Consider the following 20,819-nt stretch of genomic DNA (forward strand, 5'->3'; position numbering starts at 1 on the left):
TGATCACAGGTGAAATCCAAAGGTTGACACCTGGTTGAACATTTCACTAAGTTGGGTTTTAGCACTCCCCGGTTGTAATCGGGAGTTTATGTTGGAAGGTAGCGTTTTTAGAAAATGTTTGACCCGAACAAAGAGTGGAGCATCTCCTTTGCAGGATGCGGGTTTATGGGAATTTATTACGTCGGGGTCATCAGTTGTATCCTCGAACGGTTTCCTCGCTTTATTCGAGATGCCGCGAAAATCTACGGAGCCTCTGCAGGAGCCCTGATGGCCGCCATTATCACTCTGGGAATCCCCCTGGGTGAGTGGGGATTCTCTGCTGTTCATTTATTGATCGAGTCTAATAATAATAATACTAATAATAATATCTCTTAGTTAATTACATAGTCCTGCGCGGATGAACTACTAAGATAAATCTCTAATGGCGACAAAAAATATTTTTCAACTCAATTCATTTTGGAAACTATTACTAACTGTCTATACCTACTTTATGACATTGACCTCGTTCTCTGTAAATGCTTAGAATGCATTTAGAAATCATTACCTGGTTGGAAAGCCAAATGGAGGAATAATTTTGGATTTTAAACTTCCTTTTGCCATTTTTATTGTGTTTTGCAGAATATATTTTAGACTCAAAGGCTACTAGAATGGTAGCCGAAAGTTCAGTTCATCTCTGTTTAGTTACATTTACTTACGAGGAGCCAATTGACAACATCTTGCAGCTTTTTGTAATATAAACAGAACCAGATTCTCTGGTTTTCAAAAATGTTTTACAAATAAATCAGTGAAACGTGCAGTCTCCTTTTTAAAGAGCTACAAGTTATTTTGGGGGGAATCTGTCTCTACCAGCTAATAGTTCATTCAGTGCAGTGTTTACGTTTTCTTTTTTGCCACAGATACCATTTTGTATTTATCTTGTAAAGGATATTTCTTGCCACATCTGACCAGTTTTATGAAGTGTAAGATACGTATTATCATCAGACTGAAAGAAGCTAAACATAAAATCATGCCAAACTTTTCAGATAAAATAAAACGTCTTATGGTCCTTCCACTTTGTGCAACTTAGTTTTGAAATATCACATAAAATATACTAACATACGCTCCTTCCATAACAGACTGCTTGAAAAAATTTATTTCCAAGCACTTTTAGATGAAAGCACTCAGTCAGGTTTATTTGTATACTGTGCACAATATAGAGAGACACTCAAAGACATTCAATAATGTAGAAGCTCTGAATGAAAAGCTCCCTAAGGCAGAGACAATACATGAGTTTTATACCAGGGATCAGGAATCCAAATCATGGGACAGACAGTCTGCAACTGAAGGAAAACAATTTCCAACCTTGTGTGTGTGTGTGTGTGCGTGTGCGTGTGTGCATGTGTAGTCCAAATAGAATATACAAGAATTTAGGATAAACATATAGCAATACAGCTAACAGAGATTTTTACCTTACAATAATTTTCCACTGTGGTGCACAGAGGAGCTTTATGACAGATAAAGTGATAAAGCTCTTTATCTAGAACCATCACAGCTCTTTATCAGTGATGATTATATTCTGCTGGACTATAATCATCACTTCCCAACAAACTCAATACATGTTCACATCCCTGTTAGCATTTGCACATTGTTTCTAATTTTAAATAGAATTTCTGCTGTTATTTGCACATCTTTCTTGTTTGCGCGTCTTAAATTTTGTACCATTTTTAAAATTATCAGCTGTATGCTATTTTTGATAACTTTTCAGTATTTTATGTTGTGATTTTGTCTTTGATGTACAGTGTGTTACTCATAGTTTTATTTTTCATATATTTTTTTACTTTGGTGTCAACCTACACGCCTTGACTTCCTGCCACTTTACAGCTGTTACACCTGAATTTCCCAACCCTACGATATTTCTCCTGTATTCTAAAGTTTGTGGCTGCTGCGTGACAAATTGCGCAGCGTCTGATTACTGTACTTTGATGTGTGCGCAGATAAATGCTGCTCTGATTTGATGCGCATGGCCAAAGAGGCCAGGAAGCACAAACTGGGGCCCCTCCACCCGGCTTACAACCTACTGCAGCTGGTGCAGGAGTCTCTACTGGAGAAACTCCCAGAGGACGCTCACCTCCGAGTGTCCGGGAAGCTCAGCTTGTCCCTGACCAGAGTCTCTGACGGGAGGAACCTGCTGGTGTCCCAGTTTGACAGCAGAGAGGAACTCATTCAGGTAAATATATGGGTGACTCTGGTAGTGTAGGAATATTTGGTTTTCATGACTCAGAATTACATTAAAAATGCACTTTAGGCATTTTGATGTGGTTTTGTCTCCCACTTTTTAACCTATCCTTTACACGACACAACTTTTTTTGGGTTAAATTGTGTTTGAGCCACTGAAATCTTGTTTTTTCCAGGCCCTCATATGCAGCTGCTTTGTGCCGCTCTACTGTGGTGTCGTTCCGCCCACTTACCGCGGAGTGGTGAGTGAACTAGCAAACCTCTGCCTGCAACACTTGACAAGTTACACTCCTTAAACATAAAGCTACCGTTGCATCTAATTAGATTTGATTGATGTTACATTATGAATGAATGAATCCTGGAAGCTGAGATCAACTCCAGCCCAAGGAGTTAAGCAGCTGCCTAGGTCCTCCACGCCACCGGGGGCCCACCAAGAGCAACAAGCTTGCATGATTTTATACGTCTACTTTATTTAAAATACATGAAAAAACACTTTTTCTATTGTTTTTTATAGTTGGTGCACAAATAATAGATTAATCTCTTCCTGCTGTTTTGGCTGCCACTTTTGGGGAATATAAGACATCAAACTTATGAACCTGTTTAATATTCATTTCCTGTTTATCAGCGGATGTAATTTTGTAAATAACTAAAATACTGTTTCACACTTAAATGCACAATGCAATTCAAAATCCAAAATTATTATTTTTTCCCTTACTGCTTCTGTACAGTAAAAATCGATAGCTATCATAACACTGGTATGATGTAAGCTAATTACAAATGATGCTAATGATAGCAGGTATATTACACACAGAGTAGCTTAGTGTTTTCAGGTATGAGGGGTCCTGAAAATGAAAAGCTGCTCAGGGCCCCAAAAATTCTTGGGCTGCCCCTGTCTGGGATAGACGATTCAACTTGTGCATCTAATTTTGACTTGAAGAGATCAATAAAATTTTTTTGCCGTATAATCATTCCACCCTGAAAAACACCAAGTGCAGAAATGTTGTCAAATGAACCAGATTGATTCTATTATTGCCAGTGATGCAGACTTTTATTGTAACAAATACAGCAGCTGCATTAAGTTCACTTACTGGGTGAGTTTTAATCCCTCTCAGTATTATGTGGATGGTGCCGTTAGCGACAACCTGCCCCGCTGTCAGCTGGGAAGAACAATCACAATCTCTCCATACGCTGGCGAGAGTGACCTCTGCCCCCGAGCGAGCACGCTCACCTTCCACGAGGTGCGCTTCAACAACGTCAGCATCCAGCTCAACTCGGAGAACCTGTATAGGGTCACCAGCACTTTCTTCCCCCCAGAGGCTGAGGTGAGATACAGCTGCTACTTCCTCCCGCAGGAAACACGCAGTGGATTGAACTTTGACTGACATTTAAACAGAGCAGAATAAATATTCACAGTGTTGGCTTAATGTATTCTTACATGATCTTAAATTTTCATGGTGTTTCTGTAAAAGGTATTTGTATTAGGGGTATTTTCTCAGATTGTTCTCTGCAGATCCTCTTACCCTCACTTAGGCTGGCAGGGCAACGATGGTAGGCAGCCATTTTTAGCTTTTCCCAGAAATGTTCAGTTGGATTAAATTTAAATCAGATTTTATGAATGGCAACACGGGACATGTATCATCGCTCTACTCTCAGTGATTTATAAATCTCTCACCCTCCGTTTGGGCTATTGGGCAATTTGTCCTGCAGAGTAACATGATGATAGCATTTAAACTAACATTAGTTTCCTCACTAATTTTGACTGGAAACCTAAAGTTGACTTACTAAATGGAAGATAACCAATATAATGATGACATTTAAGCTAACTTTAGCTTTTTAGCTAATTTTCACTTACTAAAATTGATTTGCTGAATGGATTAAGTTATTGTTGGCTATAATGCAAATATAAGCTAACATAGTAATGATGGCATTTATGCTAACATTAGCTAACGACTGTCAAGTCTGTGGATGCTTTTGTGTATCTATTAAACTTTAAGGGTATTTTTTTTAGCAAATGTTATAAATGACTAGTGTAGTCACTTTTTTGTAATGTCACACAAAAAGAGGTGCTGACGCTTTCTGGACTCACTGTATACATTTTTAATGCCCTGTATTTCATAGAATAGAAGCGATCCGATCCAATCCAAATCTGTTCCTCCAACTTGCAGGCAATGGCTGAAATCTGCCAGAACGGCTACATGGACGCTCTTCGCTTCCTGCAAGAAAACGGTGAGGACTCGTTTCTCGTTTTCTTGCAAAGATAATCATGTGCACAGAAGAGGAGCACTGAACTCCTCAGTTGGTAGAGCGTGAAGTGGAGATCAGTTTGTGAACATTTTGTTTCCTCAGACCTGATCAGCAGTGAGTCTCCCCTGAGGAGTCTGCAGGCTGACGCGACGGAGCGTGTCTGCTGCGACCAGGCGAAGGACTCACCTGGAGGTGGAGAGTCGGTAAAGAGAGATCACCCGTGGCTCGATCCGAAACTCATACGGAACCTGCCAGCTGAACTTCAGAGGGGTAATGGCTGCTGGAACGTTTACTTCTTTAATACAAAGGAAATCTATTTGATTTGAAAGGGCAAAAGAAATGAAACATTAAATCTGACCCAGTTCCATTGAGCTCATCTGTGTTTCCTTGTATTTGTGTCAGTTTTATGCAAAGCCTGCAGGGAGACGCACACTGCAGGGGGCTTGTTGACTCACATGACTGAGTACCTGCCCAAGAAAGTGACGTCTTATCTGCCCTTTGACTCCGCCCGCTCCGTGGCTCAGAGGTACCATCCAATCCGTCACCCTGCAACTTTCAACACAACTACTATTTATTTTTTTGTCCCTGTGCCATAGGAATATAGAGTATACTTACATATATGTTTTGTTGGATGTCTTCCTCCTTTCTCTCTACATCCATTTCTTGCCCGGTAAATATTGTCAAGAGTCTAGAGCTGAAAAAAAGCATTTAAAAAATTAAAATCACAATGTCAAAAAAACAAAGTAAAGCTGTTTGCATTATCTTAGCTAAAAAATGTTCATTTCAGGAAATATGAAGGTGGTTGCATGCTTTGTTTTGTTGTATGTTTTAAAGTAGCATTCTGTGAAGAATGATCTCTCTAACCCAACAAACTGGGTCACAATCTTGACATTTTTAAAATAAATTAATTTATATTCATACAATTAAAATTATATTTTTAATTGTATAAATTAATGATTTGTGTTTTACATTTATGCTACGATTGAAGACGATGACTCTGTATGCCTTTTTATAACCTAAACATGATTCTCTGAAGGAGCCAGAGGCGTAGTGTACATTTTTCAGGATGGGGCCACGGTCCCCCATAACCCCCGCTTGGGGTTGTCCCTGAATTTTGACCCAGTTGCTTAAACTCACCCGCCTTCTGTCCCTAGAAAATACACCGAGATTAGAGGATAAAGAAATAACCCAGCAGTTTGTTGGTTCCATAGATTTACGTAGATTTAAAACAAATATTGACTTTTATTCAAGCAGAAGATTAGAGACTCTGACTGTAATCTAAATATCTGAATAACTCCCTGACATGTTGGCTGCTTCTTCCAGAGTGAGGGGCTGGATTCCCGATGTCCCCAGGGACATGAGGTGGCTCTTTGGCATGGATGCGACAAAACAAATTTTGGAGGAAAAGTTGGAATATAAAACCAGGTAGGCAGAGCCATGAATGAAGTCACTTTCACCTTTAGTTGCTCATAAGGAATCAGGTTCTTAACAGTGTTTCGAAGAACAGATAAGATTTATTACTCCCATAAATAAAACTTTGACCTTCTCGTGGCGCTGTCGGGTATGCCATGAATGAAACGTTTTTGCACTGAAGAGTTGGATCTAAATTATCACATGTGAACTCTGTAAAGCCAAACTACAGCTCGGTAAATCTTTAAGAGTTTCTGGATGTGTTGTTTTTTTTCCTTCTCTGTTCCCCTCAGGCAACCACGACTGCGCAGATGCTCAAGCCTTCCGTCCGACCTGCACTTGTGGGACAGAGAAGAAGAAGTGAATGTTTTCCCGGAGGGTCCAAAAGGGGCGGCCGGTGTGAAATCCCCACCAGCTGAGGGGAGAGGCTGGGGCTTAGACAGAGCGCTGAGTCTGCTCCGAAATTTGGGATCGGTGCAAACGTCAAACTCCAAATAACCTGAAGGTGCAGAGTTTTGTCTCTGCAGCGAACTCACTCTTCTTTTGTTTTTGTTTTAATTTTGCACTTAGGTGGTAACCCTGTCTTTATGATTTATGATGATTTTGTCCAAAAAAAAAATCAGAAGAAAAAAAAAATCTCCTCAAGGCTTTCTTTTTATAACTTTTAGAAAAATATATTTTTTTGTTGAAACTATGTTGTGACAGTTTGGTATGAGACAGTCTGGGGAAAAAAAATCTTAACTCCCAGCTCTGTCTAGAAACAACCAATCAGAGACAGGAGGCGGGTCTTAGTGCTGTCAATCACCCTCAGAGTGAATAACATTATAAGATGATGTAAATCTAAAACAAAGTCGATTTTTACACAATGCTACCAATTGTTGAAATTAATCAAATAGTATTTATTATTAGAAATATCCCAGTACTGATAACAGTCTAAGTCATTTAGGATAAGGCAGCTACTAATAAGTCTTTATTCTTATTCTTCATTAAATTCAATGCCACCTTGTACAGTGCTGCTCCTTTTATTGCATATTAAAGCAATTTATAAAAAGAAATATTTCGGTTTCCATCATACCATTTATATTTTTAATTAATATTTTAATAAACGTTCAAACATATTAGAAAAACACCTAGGCCTTCACAGGATATTCTTATTTAATAAGCCAGGTCTGCTTATGCAACGCAGCTGGGGCTCAAACGGGGCTAAGTAGTGCAGGGTCATTCAGCTGTTTTGATCACTAGTAAAGTGTGTGTGTGCGCGTGTGCGTGTGTGTGAAGGTGAGTGAGTGGGTCGTACTTTTTCCTGTTTTGTAACGTTTGATCCTGCTAAGCCCCGCCCCTTCAAGATAACACGTTTCTTCAGCCCAGCGGGGAATCAGCTGCGGCGTGGAGATCCCTGCAAAGGATCGGGAGATAAGAATGGTTTGAGTTCTGCTGAACGGGAGACGGAGGGAGAATGGTGGACCTGTCCTCGGAGTGGAACATCTCTTTCGCAGGCTGTGGATTTAGGAGCATCTACTACGTCGGAGTATTGAGCTGCATCCTGGAGCGGGTCCCTCAGCTGCTGCATGGAGCCGCTATGTTCGGGGGGGCCTCCTCCGGTTGTCTGGTGGCAGCAGCCTTGGCTGTGGGAATTCCCATTGGTGAGTCCTCCATAGAGCCAGGCTGCTCAAATACATAGAAGTATGAATACGATCATCATATGTTCATTAGAAATCGACTTCTTTTCAAATAATCCAACTGTGGTGCATCCGAAAATTTCACACGATGCTGTCATTCAGATCTAAAGTAAAGACTTTCTGATAGTTTTCCAGTTCTGTGTTATCTTAAATCAAGTGTTATTAACGCTGTACGCGGCTCTGAGCCAACGGGGAAATGTGAGGGCAAATTCCATAGTTCACATCATATTCAGAGATAACGGAAGTGAATCAAAGCAAAACACCGTATTCACAACAGTAGGTCCAGTCAGTGGGTTGGTTAAAGATTCATCACATCACAAAAAAATGTTGAAAACAAGACTGATACTTTTTTACATAATTGTTAAAACTGCCACCATGTCATTACTGCATAATATCAGACAGACAATCTGTGAAAATGTCCAGCTCCTCCACCGTCTCCCTACTAACGCACCTCTCTGGTCAGAAACAACCAATCAGAGTCAGGAGGAGGGTCTTATCGCTGTCAATCAACCTCTTCTTGGCGCTGCTAAATGTGCTAGTGACAGAAAAACAACTTGCCATTACCGGAAAACCGTTTATCATTGGTGGACATGCTGAGTAGCATTAGCATTTATGTCAGGCTATGTTGTGGTGAACCAGCAGCAGTGTAGCAGCCCCTGGCTCTCATTGGTTGTTTCTGAGTAGATCTGGGAGAAGGCAGAGTAACTTGATTCAAGGCAGAGTAGCTTGATCCCCCCGCCCCACACACACACATCATCTGTCTCATACCATCCTAGTTTTAAACAATATGTAAAAAAAATGTATTAGAGTTACATGCCTCTGCTTTACTGTAATTTATGAAGTCTGAACCTCTCTCCCTCCTCAGAACAGCTGTGTTTCAGCATTTTAAACATGGCAAAGGAGGCCAGAAAACACATTCTGGGAGTTTTCCACCCGACCTTCAGGATGCTGCAGACGGTGCGTCACTCTCTGCTGGAGAAGCTTCCACAGGACGCCCACCTGCGGGCGTCAGGGAGGCTCTGCGTGTCCCTCACCAGACTGGCGGACGGACAAAATGTGCTGGTTTCGAAGTTTGACACCAGAGAGGAACTGATTCAGGTCGGAACTGAGGATCAGGTCGTTGTATGACGGATGGCTAAACAAGAGTAGATCAAACCGATTACTCACAAAGTATTGCAAAAATAGATATTTAGTTTTAGGGAGCTGCAGTGATTGTGCCTCTCCTCACAGGTTCTCATGTGCAGCTGCTTTTTTCCCATCTACTGTGGCTTTAAACCACTGTCATACCACGGAGTGGTGAGTTTCTTCCCTCTGCATCGTTTTCACATGTGGGATAAACTCAAGTTAGCTTAACTCAGCAGCAGTGTCAGTGTTTCAAGCCAAAAAAACATTTCATAAACAAATCGGCAGCAAAGATGAGAAATTCAACTTGGAAAATTAATTTGGAAACAAAAACCAAATAGTTTAAACACAAGCATTTACTGGAATTTTACAGTTAAGATACAAAAACAGGGAGAAGATCCACTTTTTGGAAGCTGGTTTTACTGGCAGCAGTTTGCAGGTCGTGGATGAGAAAATTCTAGAAACCAACAAGACTGGTTTTGTGTTTCTGCACTGCAAAAGCACAAAATCTTATCAGGTAAGATTTTTTTTGTCTAGTTTCTAATGCAAATATTTTGACACACCTGAAATAAACTAATTTACAAGTAATGTTTCGGCAAGTTATAGGAGTTTCTTTAGGCTCCTGATTACTCAATATTGGTAAAAACAAAAAGTACTTGTTCTACTGGCAGATTTTTTTTCACTTAACATGAAAAAATATCTTGGTTTAAGTGTTTTTTGGAATCAATATTAAGGAATTGGTGACTTAAAACAATCTCATATAATGCTGAAAATTGACTTGTAAATTGGTTTTGTCTTATTCAAAGCAACTAGACAAAAAAAAACCTTAAGATTTTGTATTTTTGCTGTGTGTGGTTGTTACCATCATCTAGCAATAAAATTATTAACTTTATACACCATATTAACAAAACTATTAATCCCTCCAAATCCTTGAATTCAGGGATTTTCTAATCAACTACGTGACAACAGGTGTGTAAAATCAGGCTCTTAGGCACGGGACTTCAACAAAACCTGGAAGGGCTTTTTGTACCTGGTCATCTAGATTCACAGTTACCTCTGCTTCCTCAGCTCTATGTGGATGGAGCTCTGAGCAACAACATGCCCCTGTTTGAGCACAGAAACACCATCACCATGGCCCCCTTCTCAGGCGAGAGCGACATCTGCCCCAGGGAGGGGACCTTCAACTTTTTCGAGGCCCACTACGGCAACGTGAGCATTCAGGTTAACACCGGCAACGTGTACCGTGTGTGTACATCGTTCCTCCCTCCGACTCTGGAGGTGAGTGGAAATGGAGAAATGTGATTTTTAGGCCCAGTCCAGACGTAGACGGACATCTGGGGAAAATGAAAATCAAAGAGGCCTACATTTGTATGTGCCTTGGCCTTTCGTCCACATGGAAACTCAACTTGACGTCACTAAAAACGATTATTTACAAAAACTGAAACAATTGTTGAGAAAATTCCATGGGGAAACAGATTTACATTCCCGTGCATTACAGATTGCGACAAATAATTTTCCCACGTACTTCCTTTGACATGATTCCCAATCAACATCATCTTGTATTTTACTACCTTTATATTCTAATACGCAATTTAAAAGCGGTTCAATCTTTACATCAGTTCCATGCAAATAAATCTCCTGGCGCAATGTTTGATTCCCAACAGGATTCTGATTGGCCGACACAGGTTTTAGCTCTGCGCTACACTCCCCCCTGTGGGTTTAAAACCACACTGGGGGGGATATAGGAAATATAGATTTAAAAAAAAAAACTTTTCGAAAACAGATTCAGTGTTGTACGATAATATTTTTGTAAACAATGTGGTGGAAATATTTGTTTCTATAAAGACCTGGCTTTGTGTGCAAATCTGAGTATTCAGTTTCTTAATCCTGATTTTATTCTTGAAGTTTAACATTGAACAGACCAGGTGGAACAAAAAAAACCTCCAGTTCTTCTTTGTGTTTTTGTGTCAATCAGAAGTTAGCTGAGATCTGCCACAATGGCTACACGGACGCTCTTCGTTTCTTGAAAGAAAGGGGTGAGCATTCCCACTTCCATCCTCACTCACTGCAGGTCTTTGACACCTTTATTTTTTACTGCCGTCTGCAAAGTCGGGTCTAAGTACATCGCCAGTCAAGAATTTATGCATTTAGATCTGCTCAGTGTAAAGCATGTCCCTCGGAGTTTATCGCTTGGGAAAGGCTGGACCACACCTCCTTGTCGTGAGCGTGGAAAAGAGCGGGCTAAAGCAGAAGAGGCCAGGCTGAGGAAGATGCTGCAGTGCAAAGGAAACCCTCAGCAGGAAGAGCAGACACAGCTCAGCCACAAAGTCACCCACAGCCTCCCCGCCGGCATCCAGGAAGGTCAGAGTGGAAACAAACACTACAGGTCCTGATCAGCAGTAGGGATGCAAGTTATCGATTAATCAGTTTTGTCTCAATACACCTGCTTGATTGCTCCTATATCGATCGACTAACAATTAATTGATAAGTGGCCACAAAAACTCCAGTTTTTTTCTTGCATCAATAAGGCCGGCTGTCTTTCCATAACATGACGGGTTGTATTTTTCATTTGCTGAATTTATAAAAGAAACATCATTCTATTTGATTTTAAATTTTTTGTGTGTCAAACTATGTTAAGTACTGACTGCATGGGTAAACAGAAAAAATGTGGTTTCCTCTCATTATTAAACTTACACAGCCCTCAAACTCAACCCTGCTTATCGCCATCATGTCTTTTTATATCATGGTACATTTTTTCTGTTCGGCCCTCTGGCTTCATAACAAATCAGTAGTCTTTGGCTGAGAAGTCGACACTGCTCCATCGTGTAGCTCGGCTGAACGAGCGCTACGGAGTTGACAACTGAAGGAGCTCGTCAAGTTTTTATATTTCAAAACAGAACCGCATAAAATGCATCTTGTATCTCACACCAGACTCTGGACCGTTTCTCTTTCCCATTCTAGTATCGCTGCTATTTTTGTATAACTGGCTCCGCTTGGATGCCGGCCAAACTACAACCCTAAAAGACAGTCTAAACTGACGTGATTAGTTATTCTAATAAACCGTTAATCAACATTCAATCACAAATCAATGAATTGTTTGCATCGGTAGCTTGCAAGGTTAATATAAAGTTAGATTTGCATTCAAAAAGTTTGCATATCTTTTTGAATGCAAACTAATACTCTGAGCAGCATGAGGTCACAGACAGAAATAAAATGAAGATAATGTATTTCAAATGTCTCCTGAAGCAGACCATAAAGTTTGCATTTTGATTGTGTTTCCACATGTTAGTGCTGTGTGAGGCGTGCCTGCATAACCGCAACCCAATCAGCTGGTGGTCTCGATTTACTCACTTCCTCCCAATAAAACTCATCATTTACATGCTGACCCTGCCCCTCCGGCCTATCCAGCTCAGCCTCTCGCTCGCCAAAGGTAAAGTAGATTTGAGTTGTTTATTTTAATAAAGAATTGGAAAAGAGTAAAGTAAAACCGGAATGCCTGTTGTGTTTCATATGTGACATAATGTACATGGAGAATCGGGAGTGATAACCCCAAAAAGATTTGTCTCAAGGATTTATGTATTGCTAAGTTTGAACTTGACAGATTGCTCATCTCTCTTTTACTTTGACTTTTTACTATTAGAACAAGTCCTTTGGCTCGGACCGCACAGAGGGAGACACAAAGTCTGAACCCAGACTACTTTTAGTCCAGTTGTTAATTTGGTCCTTTGTTGGTTTTTGTATCAGGAGAAGATTCTCTAGAAAATATCAAGATGATGTTAGACACAGAAAGCATGTCAAAATGTTAAAAAAAAAGGAAAGTGTCCATTTATAGAAGTATATGTAAACTGTTTTATTTAACGTCATAATTTCTAATGGTCTTTCTCTTATCAAATAAAGGTCATATTTCCTTGAACCCCATTTTTTCCTTGAATTTATCTATGAAATCCACATAAGAGAAAGCTGTAAATCACCAGAAATTATTTGTTATTGAAACTAGCAAATGTGGGTTTTTTTTGTTGTTTTTTTTTAAGACGCAATATTATTACGTAGTTCTGAGATCAGCTTTGTGTGCCTTAGTGTCCTGCCTGTGCCATACTATCCATAGCAAGATGCAGGTAAGAGAAATGTGTCTTTAAAGGGAAAGTATGATGTAAAATCAACTTTTTTTGACGATTATTATGTTATTCCCTTATTTAAAAAAAACACCTTTTAATAACTTCGAATGACTACTTCATTTATTTTAAATCCTGTTAAATTGTGCGGAAATCCCATAAAGTGAGTGATGAATCAGTAGAATAACATTTTAATCAAGAAATGTTTCATAAAATCCAATGACAGTGACATTTAATAGACATACCATAATCCAAAGCATCTAAAGTAAAAAAAAAAAAAAAAAGATTAATGAAAACCATTATAGGTTGTGTAACTTTGAAAGGCCAGTCCGGCTGTAGGACTGATGACGTTAATGTGTGGTCTCAACGAGTCGGTATTGTGCATCGTATCAGTTCATAGCACCTTGAGTGTAGCAGTAATCCTGATTCGATCCTTCCCTCCAGAGAAGTCGAGCTTAAAGAGAACCTGGAAACAGTCTGTCTACTGGAAACAGTAGATTAAAATGTTGACTCCACCTGCAGCAGAATGCAGTCCTCAACAGTACAGCGATTAAAAACAAATGCTTAAATACACAAAGTCAGCCAGTTATGTCCCTGATTTACACATGTAAAATGGCTCATGAATATAAAAAACAACAAAATAAAATGTGCAGAAAAAAAAACATTCTGCTGTTTCAGTTAAATCCTAAAAGTGTTAATTCTCAACTTTGCTAAAAAACAAACAAACAAAAAAACGGGTAACATCTAAAAAATAACCAACTGCGGTTTGGAGACTGAGTTAGCTAATGTCTCTGGAAGGTAACGAAGACTTTTCTCGTCTTCCTCACGCACTGCTGGCGTTTGGTCCGCTGCCGATGTTGGGAATCTCATCGGCAAACGACTGGGTCATCCACTGTCCGTCTGGCAGCTGACCCTCTGATTGGGATGTGGTCGCCTCCTGTGCTCCTTCTGAGGACGGGCCACAAACGGACAGATGCAGATGGAGAATCACTGAATGCATTACGCCAGCAGCGTCCAAAGAATGGCCCTTGAAATGATTTTCAACTTTCTTTCAATTTAAGACATTTTAAACAGGCTGAGTGGGAGCCCCAAATTAGGTATAGATGTTTCAAATAAATCCCATTATTACTATATCCTGTTAGGATTCGTTTCAGGTTTAGCCATCTGCTGGCGGTTACCTGAGTTCGCGGTAGACGTGAGCGTACAGTGACCGTTGGTCTGGCTGTTGGCCTGGCCTTCTTCAGCTCCTCTCTCCACATACGCGCCGCCGTAGGCGTCCTCATATCCCGGGTCGTACTGCTCCTCCTTTATTGCTAACCTCTTGGCATCCTCTGTTGGCATTCGGAGAGAAAAAATAATTTAAAAAAATCAACAAGACGCTGGATGAAACTCAATCAAACAGACTATCATGCTGTAATATTAATGTGTAAAACGGTTTAAATCATTTACTCCAGCTTATCTAGCTTACATATGTATATTGATGATGAAGCCTACCCTTAGCTAACTGAAGGTCGAATGTGTAGTTGACTTCCTCGATCTCGGTAGCTTTCCGGATGCCCTTCAGCTGATCCCGGAGCTCCCGCAGCTTGATGTAGAAGTGAACCTTGTCCTGAGCACGAGGAAACTGGGCACAGCGGGCGCTGGAGGAAGGCATCAGGAACAAGGCCTGGAGGGGCAGCCAATCAATGGACAAGAGACTCTGAAGTTTATGAACGCTAAGCTGCCTGTAGAAGTATTTCAGTTAGCAACAGGTGATCTTTGTTTACTACTGAGACAGTTTTGATGATGAGACGTCATTTACCTTTTCAGCACATTATTAGCAGTTTGCGATAATAAATTTTTTCTGGGAACTACGTAAGAACAAAACCATACCAGACAGCTTATGTTGGGATATTAAAAAGTATTAATGTTGTAAAACCAAATGTAGCTTTTAAAAGTCTGACAAATGTTACCAGCTGGTTGTGGTGATTGTTTTAATCGCTAAACATTTTAATAACACTGGTGTGATTCATTTTTTAGTTTTTTTTCTTCTGAAAAAAAAGAAAACAAAGGTCCTCTATGGTAAGTTTGGAGTTACCTATTCATTTTTGTTTCAAACTTGCTGATAGCACTGTAAGCCACACCACACACCGATATGCAAACTTTTTTTATTTTTACACATTTTACAATGTTACCACGATGGCGTTTTAGGACCGTTGTACTCACAAAATTCCTGCCAAAAAACTCAAGGCATTTCTTGAAAAAACAAGTACATTTCTTGAGTTTCAAAAGTTGAAATTTCTTTTTTTTTTCCTCCAAAATTTCTGAGATTAATCAAAGTTTTTTCGTTTTTTTTAGCAAATTTTCAATTCTTCAAGCTAAAAAATATCCTTGTTTTTTCAGCAGAAATGTACTCCTCTTTTCTATTTCCAATTGCTCCAACATGTCATTGACTGTTACAAACACAATCCTGAGTGAATTTTCTTTGTATTTCATGTGATCTCCAACACAACGGCGTGTACGACTGTGGGATGAAAGGAAAATGTAATATTTGTTTTGCCAACAAAAATCTGAGGCGTGTGTTGTGTTCAGCCTCCTTTATTCTGATAAGTGAAAACTGAAATGTGTGTCAAAAAAAAAAAAAAACAGACGCCACTCAACAAACGTACAGAAATAAAGCCTATGAATGCCACTGCTGAATGCCCAGGTGTCGTTTCTTCAGGTATTTCTGTGGAGCTTTAGCGCGTTTGTCATTTTTTTAAACAAATTTGATGTATCACAGTGTTGTAAATGTAAAGGCAGATTTCTGCTCTCACCACATCACATTCTGGGATCTTGTGTGGCTGCAAACCAAATTCCAGCTTTTGTGGTTTCTTGCCAAACAGTTCCCTGCAGAACATTTCATAGATACCTGGGGGAAAAAAGAAATGCAATGTTACTTTGTATCAAATCTGTTGCTCTGAACATCACTGAATTGATGGTGGGGGAGAGGGAAGCGTACATTTTCCATTGAACACAGCAATGAGAGGTTTGTACTTCTTCAACTTCTCCACGAGAATTTTACCTCCTTCTCGCAATTCTTTACTGGTGGGGGGGGGGGGAAAGAAAAATAACATTAAATGCAGCATTTTACCATAATCTGAAGTTAAGATCTTAAGCTTTTTTTATTATTATTATTCACCAGTTTACATGGCTACCTTGAGAGGTCTTTGCTCCCTGGGGTTGCCCTGGAAACCATATTGGTGAAGCCCATTTTGTATTTGACCGGCAGCGTTGTGTCATGCATGTGGTTGAGTTGCTCCTCGGTAAATCCAGACAGAAACAGGCATTTCCCTGGGGAAAAAAACAACAACATGTTTAGAACATAAAGAAATGTTAGTAGTTCTCCGAAAACAACCAAAGGTGGAACTAGATTTTATCCAGTCTCAGTCTCAAATTCATCCATCGTAGTGATTGTAGCTGGCTCGGATTACAAACATAAGCTCACAAAAAACTAGAAAGTTTGGGAAACGCCTAAAAAGATCAATGTGAAAATGTCTAACTCTTCTTCAGCCAAATTTGCGATACCGTAATTCCACAACATGTTGCGCTACCTGAAAAATTCCAAAGGTTTCTGAAATGGGAGACGTTGCGCTTTCCAGCCAATCTCGGGTCATTATGGTAATTTCATCCCCGCCGTAGCAGGAAGTAAAATTAATCTGATGAAACACTCTTTTACTAGACGGTAAATTGCGAAAATAACTTGCTAGATATCGAAAGTTACGGTTGTTATGGATAAATGGGCAAATATATTTACTCACACAGCATTTAAAGAACTTTGTACAATTAAAATAAGCAAAAATATCCAGGCTGAGATTTGAAACTTAAGATTTAAAGGGTTAAACTGCACATCATCATGTGTATTCAAATAATCAAACTATGGTGGCACTACAGGCACATTGTTACTACTTTGACCACAAATTAAAAATAACCTTAGCATCAGAACTCACAAAAATGATTTCCAGGTCCTGGAAACCACCGGCCAATAAAAGCTGCCATCAGTCCTGGGTTTATACCAATCTGCAAATAAAACAAGATGCCACTACGGTTACCAAAACCCTGAAGTCCCTCCGAACACATCCCATCCAACACGGAGAGTCAGGTAAAAATTGGACCTTACAATGACATAGTCCAGGTTGTAATCCAGCAGGTCGGGCAATGTCTTCTTCATGACTTCCTCCTCCGTCATCCCTTTGAAGCGGTCCACTTTCCTCTTCACCTTCTTGAAGCTCTCATCAATCTTCTCCTGCTTGCCCTCACCCTGAGCCTTAGCTGCCTTCTTGGGTTTCGGACCTGGTTTAGCTTTTGGTGCATTTGGGTCCTTCGGTGGTTTCGGTGCTTTGGGGACCTTTGGGGGTTTCGGTGCTTTGGGGGCTTTGGGGATTTTGGGGGGCTTTGGCGCTCCTGGCTCCTTGGGTTGAGTTGGTCTACCTCTCTTTTTAGTTGGAGCTAAAAGACAAAAAGGTTGTACAACAAAAACAATAGTTTAGAACTTTATGATTGATGGTTGTTGTTGCCTCAGACTGTGATAACGTACTGGTGTGACAACATCTCTAGATAGACTTAATTCCTTTAATATTAGCCTCCCATGTTTCATTTTAAAGGGGCATTATTACATAAAATCAACTCTTTTGAGCTTCCCATCATGTTATAATGCTATTCTCTCATCAAAAGCAAACCTGGAGTGTTGCTTTGATTCTTTTATGCATGTTTGAGAAATCCCTTAATCTCCATGGCAACAATATAGCTGAACAAAACGCCTGGGTGGACCTAGCTCTGCCTTTGAGGACAAAGCTCCTCCTCTGAGCTGCAGTTTTCAAGCTTCTGCCTCACAGAGCAGCTCTCCTCCACTCAGCTCCTTCAGACTAGCCAGCAGCAATTAGCAAACATTAGCACCTTCTGAGCTCATATAACCTCTCTGTGGTAACGCAGAACAAGACTCTCTAAACTGTGTATGCTATTATTTAAAAATCTTCCCAGTACGTTTAGTCAGGTCAGCAGGTTCCGTCTGCTCCATGGTGGGCTCTGGGTTGGCCATGTGGGCCCTGGCCGCCTCTGCAGTCGGATTCTCTGGGTAGTGAAACTGGTGCTGAGGGTTGAAGTTGGCGTACTGAGCCTGGAGAGCTTGGAACTGCTGGGCGGACCGAACCCTGTGGTAGAACAATATCAATGAAACACTGAATTTTAAGATTGTAAGGATAAGGCCCCGGGCTGTTCTGTGGAATAAAAGAGACTTTAATATTGTTAATTCAATCAATGCCTTTTTTTAAAATGTATTTATTAAAAATAAATTTAAAATAAAATATCCGATCATAAGAGAATGTGTTTAAATACCAAATGCAGCTATTACTGTCAATATCAAGCATTTTAGTGTCATAATCATCAGCATAAACTAATATTATGAAAGCAATAAGTCTTTTAGGAATACATTTAGAATTACGCAGTCCTCTAAGATTTATTATTCATAAGCACAAAGTCAAATACCACCTTTCTGAAACAATTTTTAATAAAAACATAACATTTCATTATTTTTACAAATATAACTCGCAGTACAGTGAATGGAGCTATTTAAAAGAAATTGTCAAGTGAATAAAACTGGCAAATTTTCTGCTTTATCAGTCATGACCAATGAGTGCAGCCGATATTTAGTTCAGTGAACGGACCATACTGCCAGCAACGCCCTTTGGTGTGGACGTTTTAACTGAGTGAAGAAGACTTTTGACAATTGTAACGCTAGTATTTGTGATGCTAGTATCTGTTTGGCCTCCAGTCATGAAGGACTGAACTACACGTAACAAAGACACTGGTGTAGAAAACAATAAATCCCAGAATGCACTGCATTAGCCCACTTTCATTTCCAGACGGACGAGGAGGATCTAGATTTTTGTAGTTGTCTGTCATTTTGACTGAATGGGTCGAAAAAGTTCCGTCGTAATATATTTTTTGTGGTCGGTTTTTAAAATGATGACATTCAATTGTACGTAAATTTCATTTGGTTTAATTATGCAGAGCCAGAAACGTAATATGTTGATGTATATAGGTGAAGCAGCGGCTGACATATTTCCTAACTAAAGTATTTGCTAGTGCGCTGAGTGGCTCAGTTGGTGGAGATCGTGCGCCAAACGCAGTGATAGTCCTGAGTTTGATTCCTGGTCCCGGCAGCTTCCTGTATGTCCTCACCTTCTTCTTCTTCTTTCCTCTTCCTTTATTTCTGTCTACTTACTGTTCAATAAGTGCCACTAGTGCCGTAAAAAGTTATAGAAAAATAAAACCAAGACACATTTTCTAGCAATCGAGAAATAGTTCATACACGTTTGTCTTAAGAAAAACAAATATCATTCCAGGTTCGTTATTTTCCTGGTTTTGATCGACATTATATTACAACTCATATTACTATTAATCATCATTCATGGTCAGCATCGTATGGAATGATAATGATAGTGGTAAGACAAAAGCAAAAGGGTGAATAAGTGCACATGTAAGCCTGTAACGATAACAAATTCTGCTAGATGATAAATTGTCTCAGAAGTTATTGCGATAAACCATAATATTGTTTTGATACAGTTTTCATATACTTTAAGGGTAATGGCATAATATACAAGAACACTTTCTCAAAGATCAATAAGCTTTAAATTCTAATGAACATTTAAACACTGGAACTGGAAGACATTTTAAATATCCAAAGTAAATAAACAAAACAACAAATAAAATGAATTATGAAGTCTCTGTAAACAAAATGATCTTTCAAACCGAGATAGTTGAGACCAAAGTGTCACACTGAAGACTTCTATCTTTCAGTATTTGGTTAAAAAGGGAGAGAAAAAAGAAAAACGATAAATCAAGCAAATGAAAAATTATTGAGTTTCTTTTAATTTATCGTGGGATTAATTGTTTTTAATGCGACACACACACACACACACACACACACACACACACACACACACACACACACACACACAAACGGAATACTTCCTGGCTGCACTGGTGAGGAGGAAGACTCACCACTGATGAAGATACTCCGGGGAGACAACAGGCAGTGATCCATTCAGCTTTTCCTCCATCTTTAGGGTCTTTGGACTTTATCAAATAAATCAACATGCATATTGAGGAAACATAGCCGCTGGCTTAACAAGTTGCTTAGCACACAAATGTTAGGACAGGGTATGAAAGTGAATGCATGTGCTAGCATTTATATCATCCAACAAGGAAAATTAAAGACAAACATTAACATCAAACAAACTATGGCGATGGACCATTACAGTACAGTCAACCGGTTTTTTGACTGATGAAACTCTATAATGAGTAGTTTCCTTGACAACAAAGGGATGAAGCTGCTTTCTTCCCCCCAAAGACACAGCGAACACAATAACTAATGAAATGGAAAACGGTTCCAGCTCAGCTTTTATTAAGTAGGTTTGGAGCATACCATAAGCAATTAATTGAACAAGTTTCATATTAAACCATGTTTCATATTCAGTGTAATGGCATGTACCCTAACTGTTTATTAATGTTTACCAACAGTGCAACAAACACAGCTAATGCTAGCCAATAGCTAGCTGGTCGATTAACCTAGCATGGGTGAATGGCTGCGCTCCACTGAGAGAAACCCGAAAGAAACTCTAAACATTCAGTTTCTTGTTGCTGTTTAATGAAGTTAACATACCTTGTGAGGGTCAGGTTAAAACTTTTGCTCTCTTATGACAATATCAGCTTATTTCCCATCAGATCCACACTTCAATTCACAGTTTCTGGCGGCGCTACAGAAGCAACAAAGACATGACAAGCCAACCGGCCAACTTTGACACGGGAATAGCTCATGTTACACACGGAGGGGTGGATTGGAAAACGCCGCTTTCGGTGTTATCAAGACAAAAATGATTATGACGTTATATTTTTGCAAAGGGAAATTGTTTGTTTAAATTTTAATTGATTCCGTTTACAAATATAATTTTAAATTCCAGTAACACCAGAAATCCCAAAGAACGCAGCCACACCACACCTATTATGGAGTTGGTGTGAG

At 39.7% G+C, this 20,819-nt stretch overlaps 3 protein-coding genes across 5 annotated transcripts; 2 read left to right on the forward strand and 1 right to left on the reverse strand.

Moving 5' to 3' along the window:
• Positions 1–111: 111 nt before the first annotated feature.
• Positions 112–7,047, forward strand: LOC103465705 (patatin-like phospholipase domain-containing protein 2). Its single transcript, XM_008410779.3, has 9 exons — positions 112–301; positions 1,974–2,206; positions 2,391–2,456; positions 3,327–3,536; positions 4,380–4,440; positions 4,561–4,728; positions 4,861–4,984; positions 5,782–5,883; positions 6,162–7,047. Exons 1-9 carry the CDS (start codon positions 115–117, stop codon positions 6,364–6,366), a joined length of 1,356 nt encoding a protein of 451 aa, XP_008409001.1. The 5' UTR covers positions 112–114; the 3' UTR covers positions 6,367–7,047.
• A 56-nt stretch (positions 7,048–7,103) lies between these two features.
• LOC103465704 (patatin-like phospholipase domain-containing protein 2) lies at positions 7,104–12,689 on the forward strand. Of its 2 annotated transcripts, none has more exons than XM_008410777.3 (8): positions 7,104–7,511; positions 8,413–8,645; positions 8,778–8,843; positions 9,738–9,947; positions 10,645–10,705; positions 10,821–11,030; positions 11,959–12,099; positions 12,310–12,689. In XM_008410777.3, exons 1-8 carry the CDS (start codon positions 7,325–7,327, stop codon positions 12,354–12,356), a joined length of 1,155 nt encoding a protein of 384 aa, XP_008408999.1. In that variant the 5' UTR covers positions 7,104–7,324; the 3' UTR covers positions 12,357–12,689. The 2 variants fall into 2 exon arrangements, with proteins under 2 accessions (XP_008408999.1, XP_017161034.1); XM_017305545.2 differs by having other exon boundaries at positions 7,358–7,511; positions 8,418–8,645.
• A 267-nt stretch (positions 12,690–12,956) lies between these two features.
• On the reverse strand, positions 12,957–20,618 carry tdg.1 (thymine DNA glycosylase, tandem duplicate 1). 2 transcript variants are annotated; one of them, XM_081607738.1, is made up of 11 exons: positions 20,463–20,618; positions 19,802–19,876; positions 17,783–17,949; positions 16,920–17,248; positions 16,750–16,819; positions 15,958–16,093; positions 15,762–15,844; positions 15,577–15,671; positions 14,276–14,447; positions 13,960–14,112; positions 12,957–13,729 (listed from the first exon to the last, which is right to left on the reverse strand). In XM_081607738.1, exons 2-11 carry the CDS (start codon positions 19,858–19,860, stop codon positions 13,605–13,607), a joined length of 1,389 nt encoding a protein of 462 aa, XP_081463864.1. In that variant the 5' UTR covers positions 19,861–19,876; positions 20,463–20,618; the 3' UTR covers positions 12,957–13,604. The 2 variants fall into 2 exon arrangements, with proteins under 2 accessions (XP_081463864.1, XP_081463865.1); XM_081607739.1 differs by lacking the exon at positions 19,802–19,876 and having other exon boundaries at positions 20,463–20,614.
• Positions 20,619–20,819: the final 201 nt, after the last annotated feature.

The sequence above is a fragment of the Poecilia reticulata genome, chromosome 6 (assembly GCF_904066995.2).
Source record: "Poecilia reticulata chromosome 6, P_reticulata-male-v2, whole genome shotgun sequence".
NCBI classification, from domain to species: domain Eukaryota; kingdom Metazoa; phylum Chordata; class Actinopteri; order Cyprinodontiformes; family Poeciliidae; genus Poecilia; species Poecilia reticulata.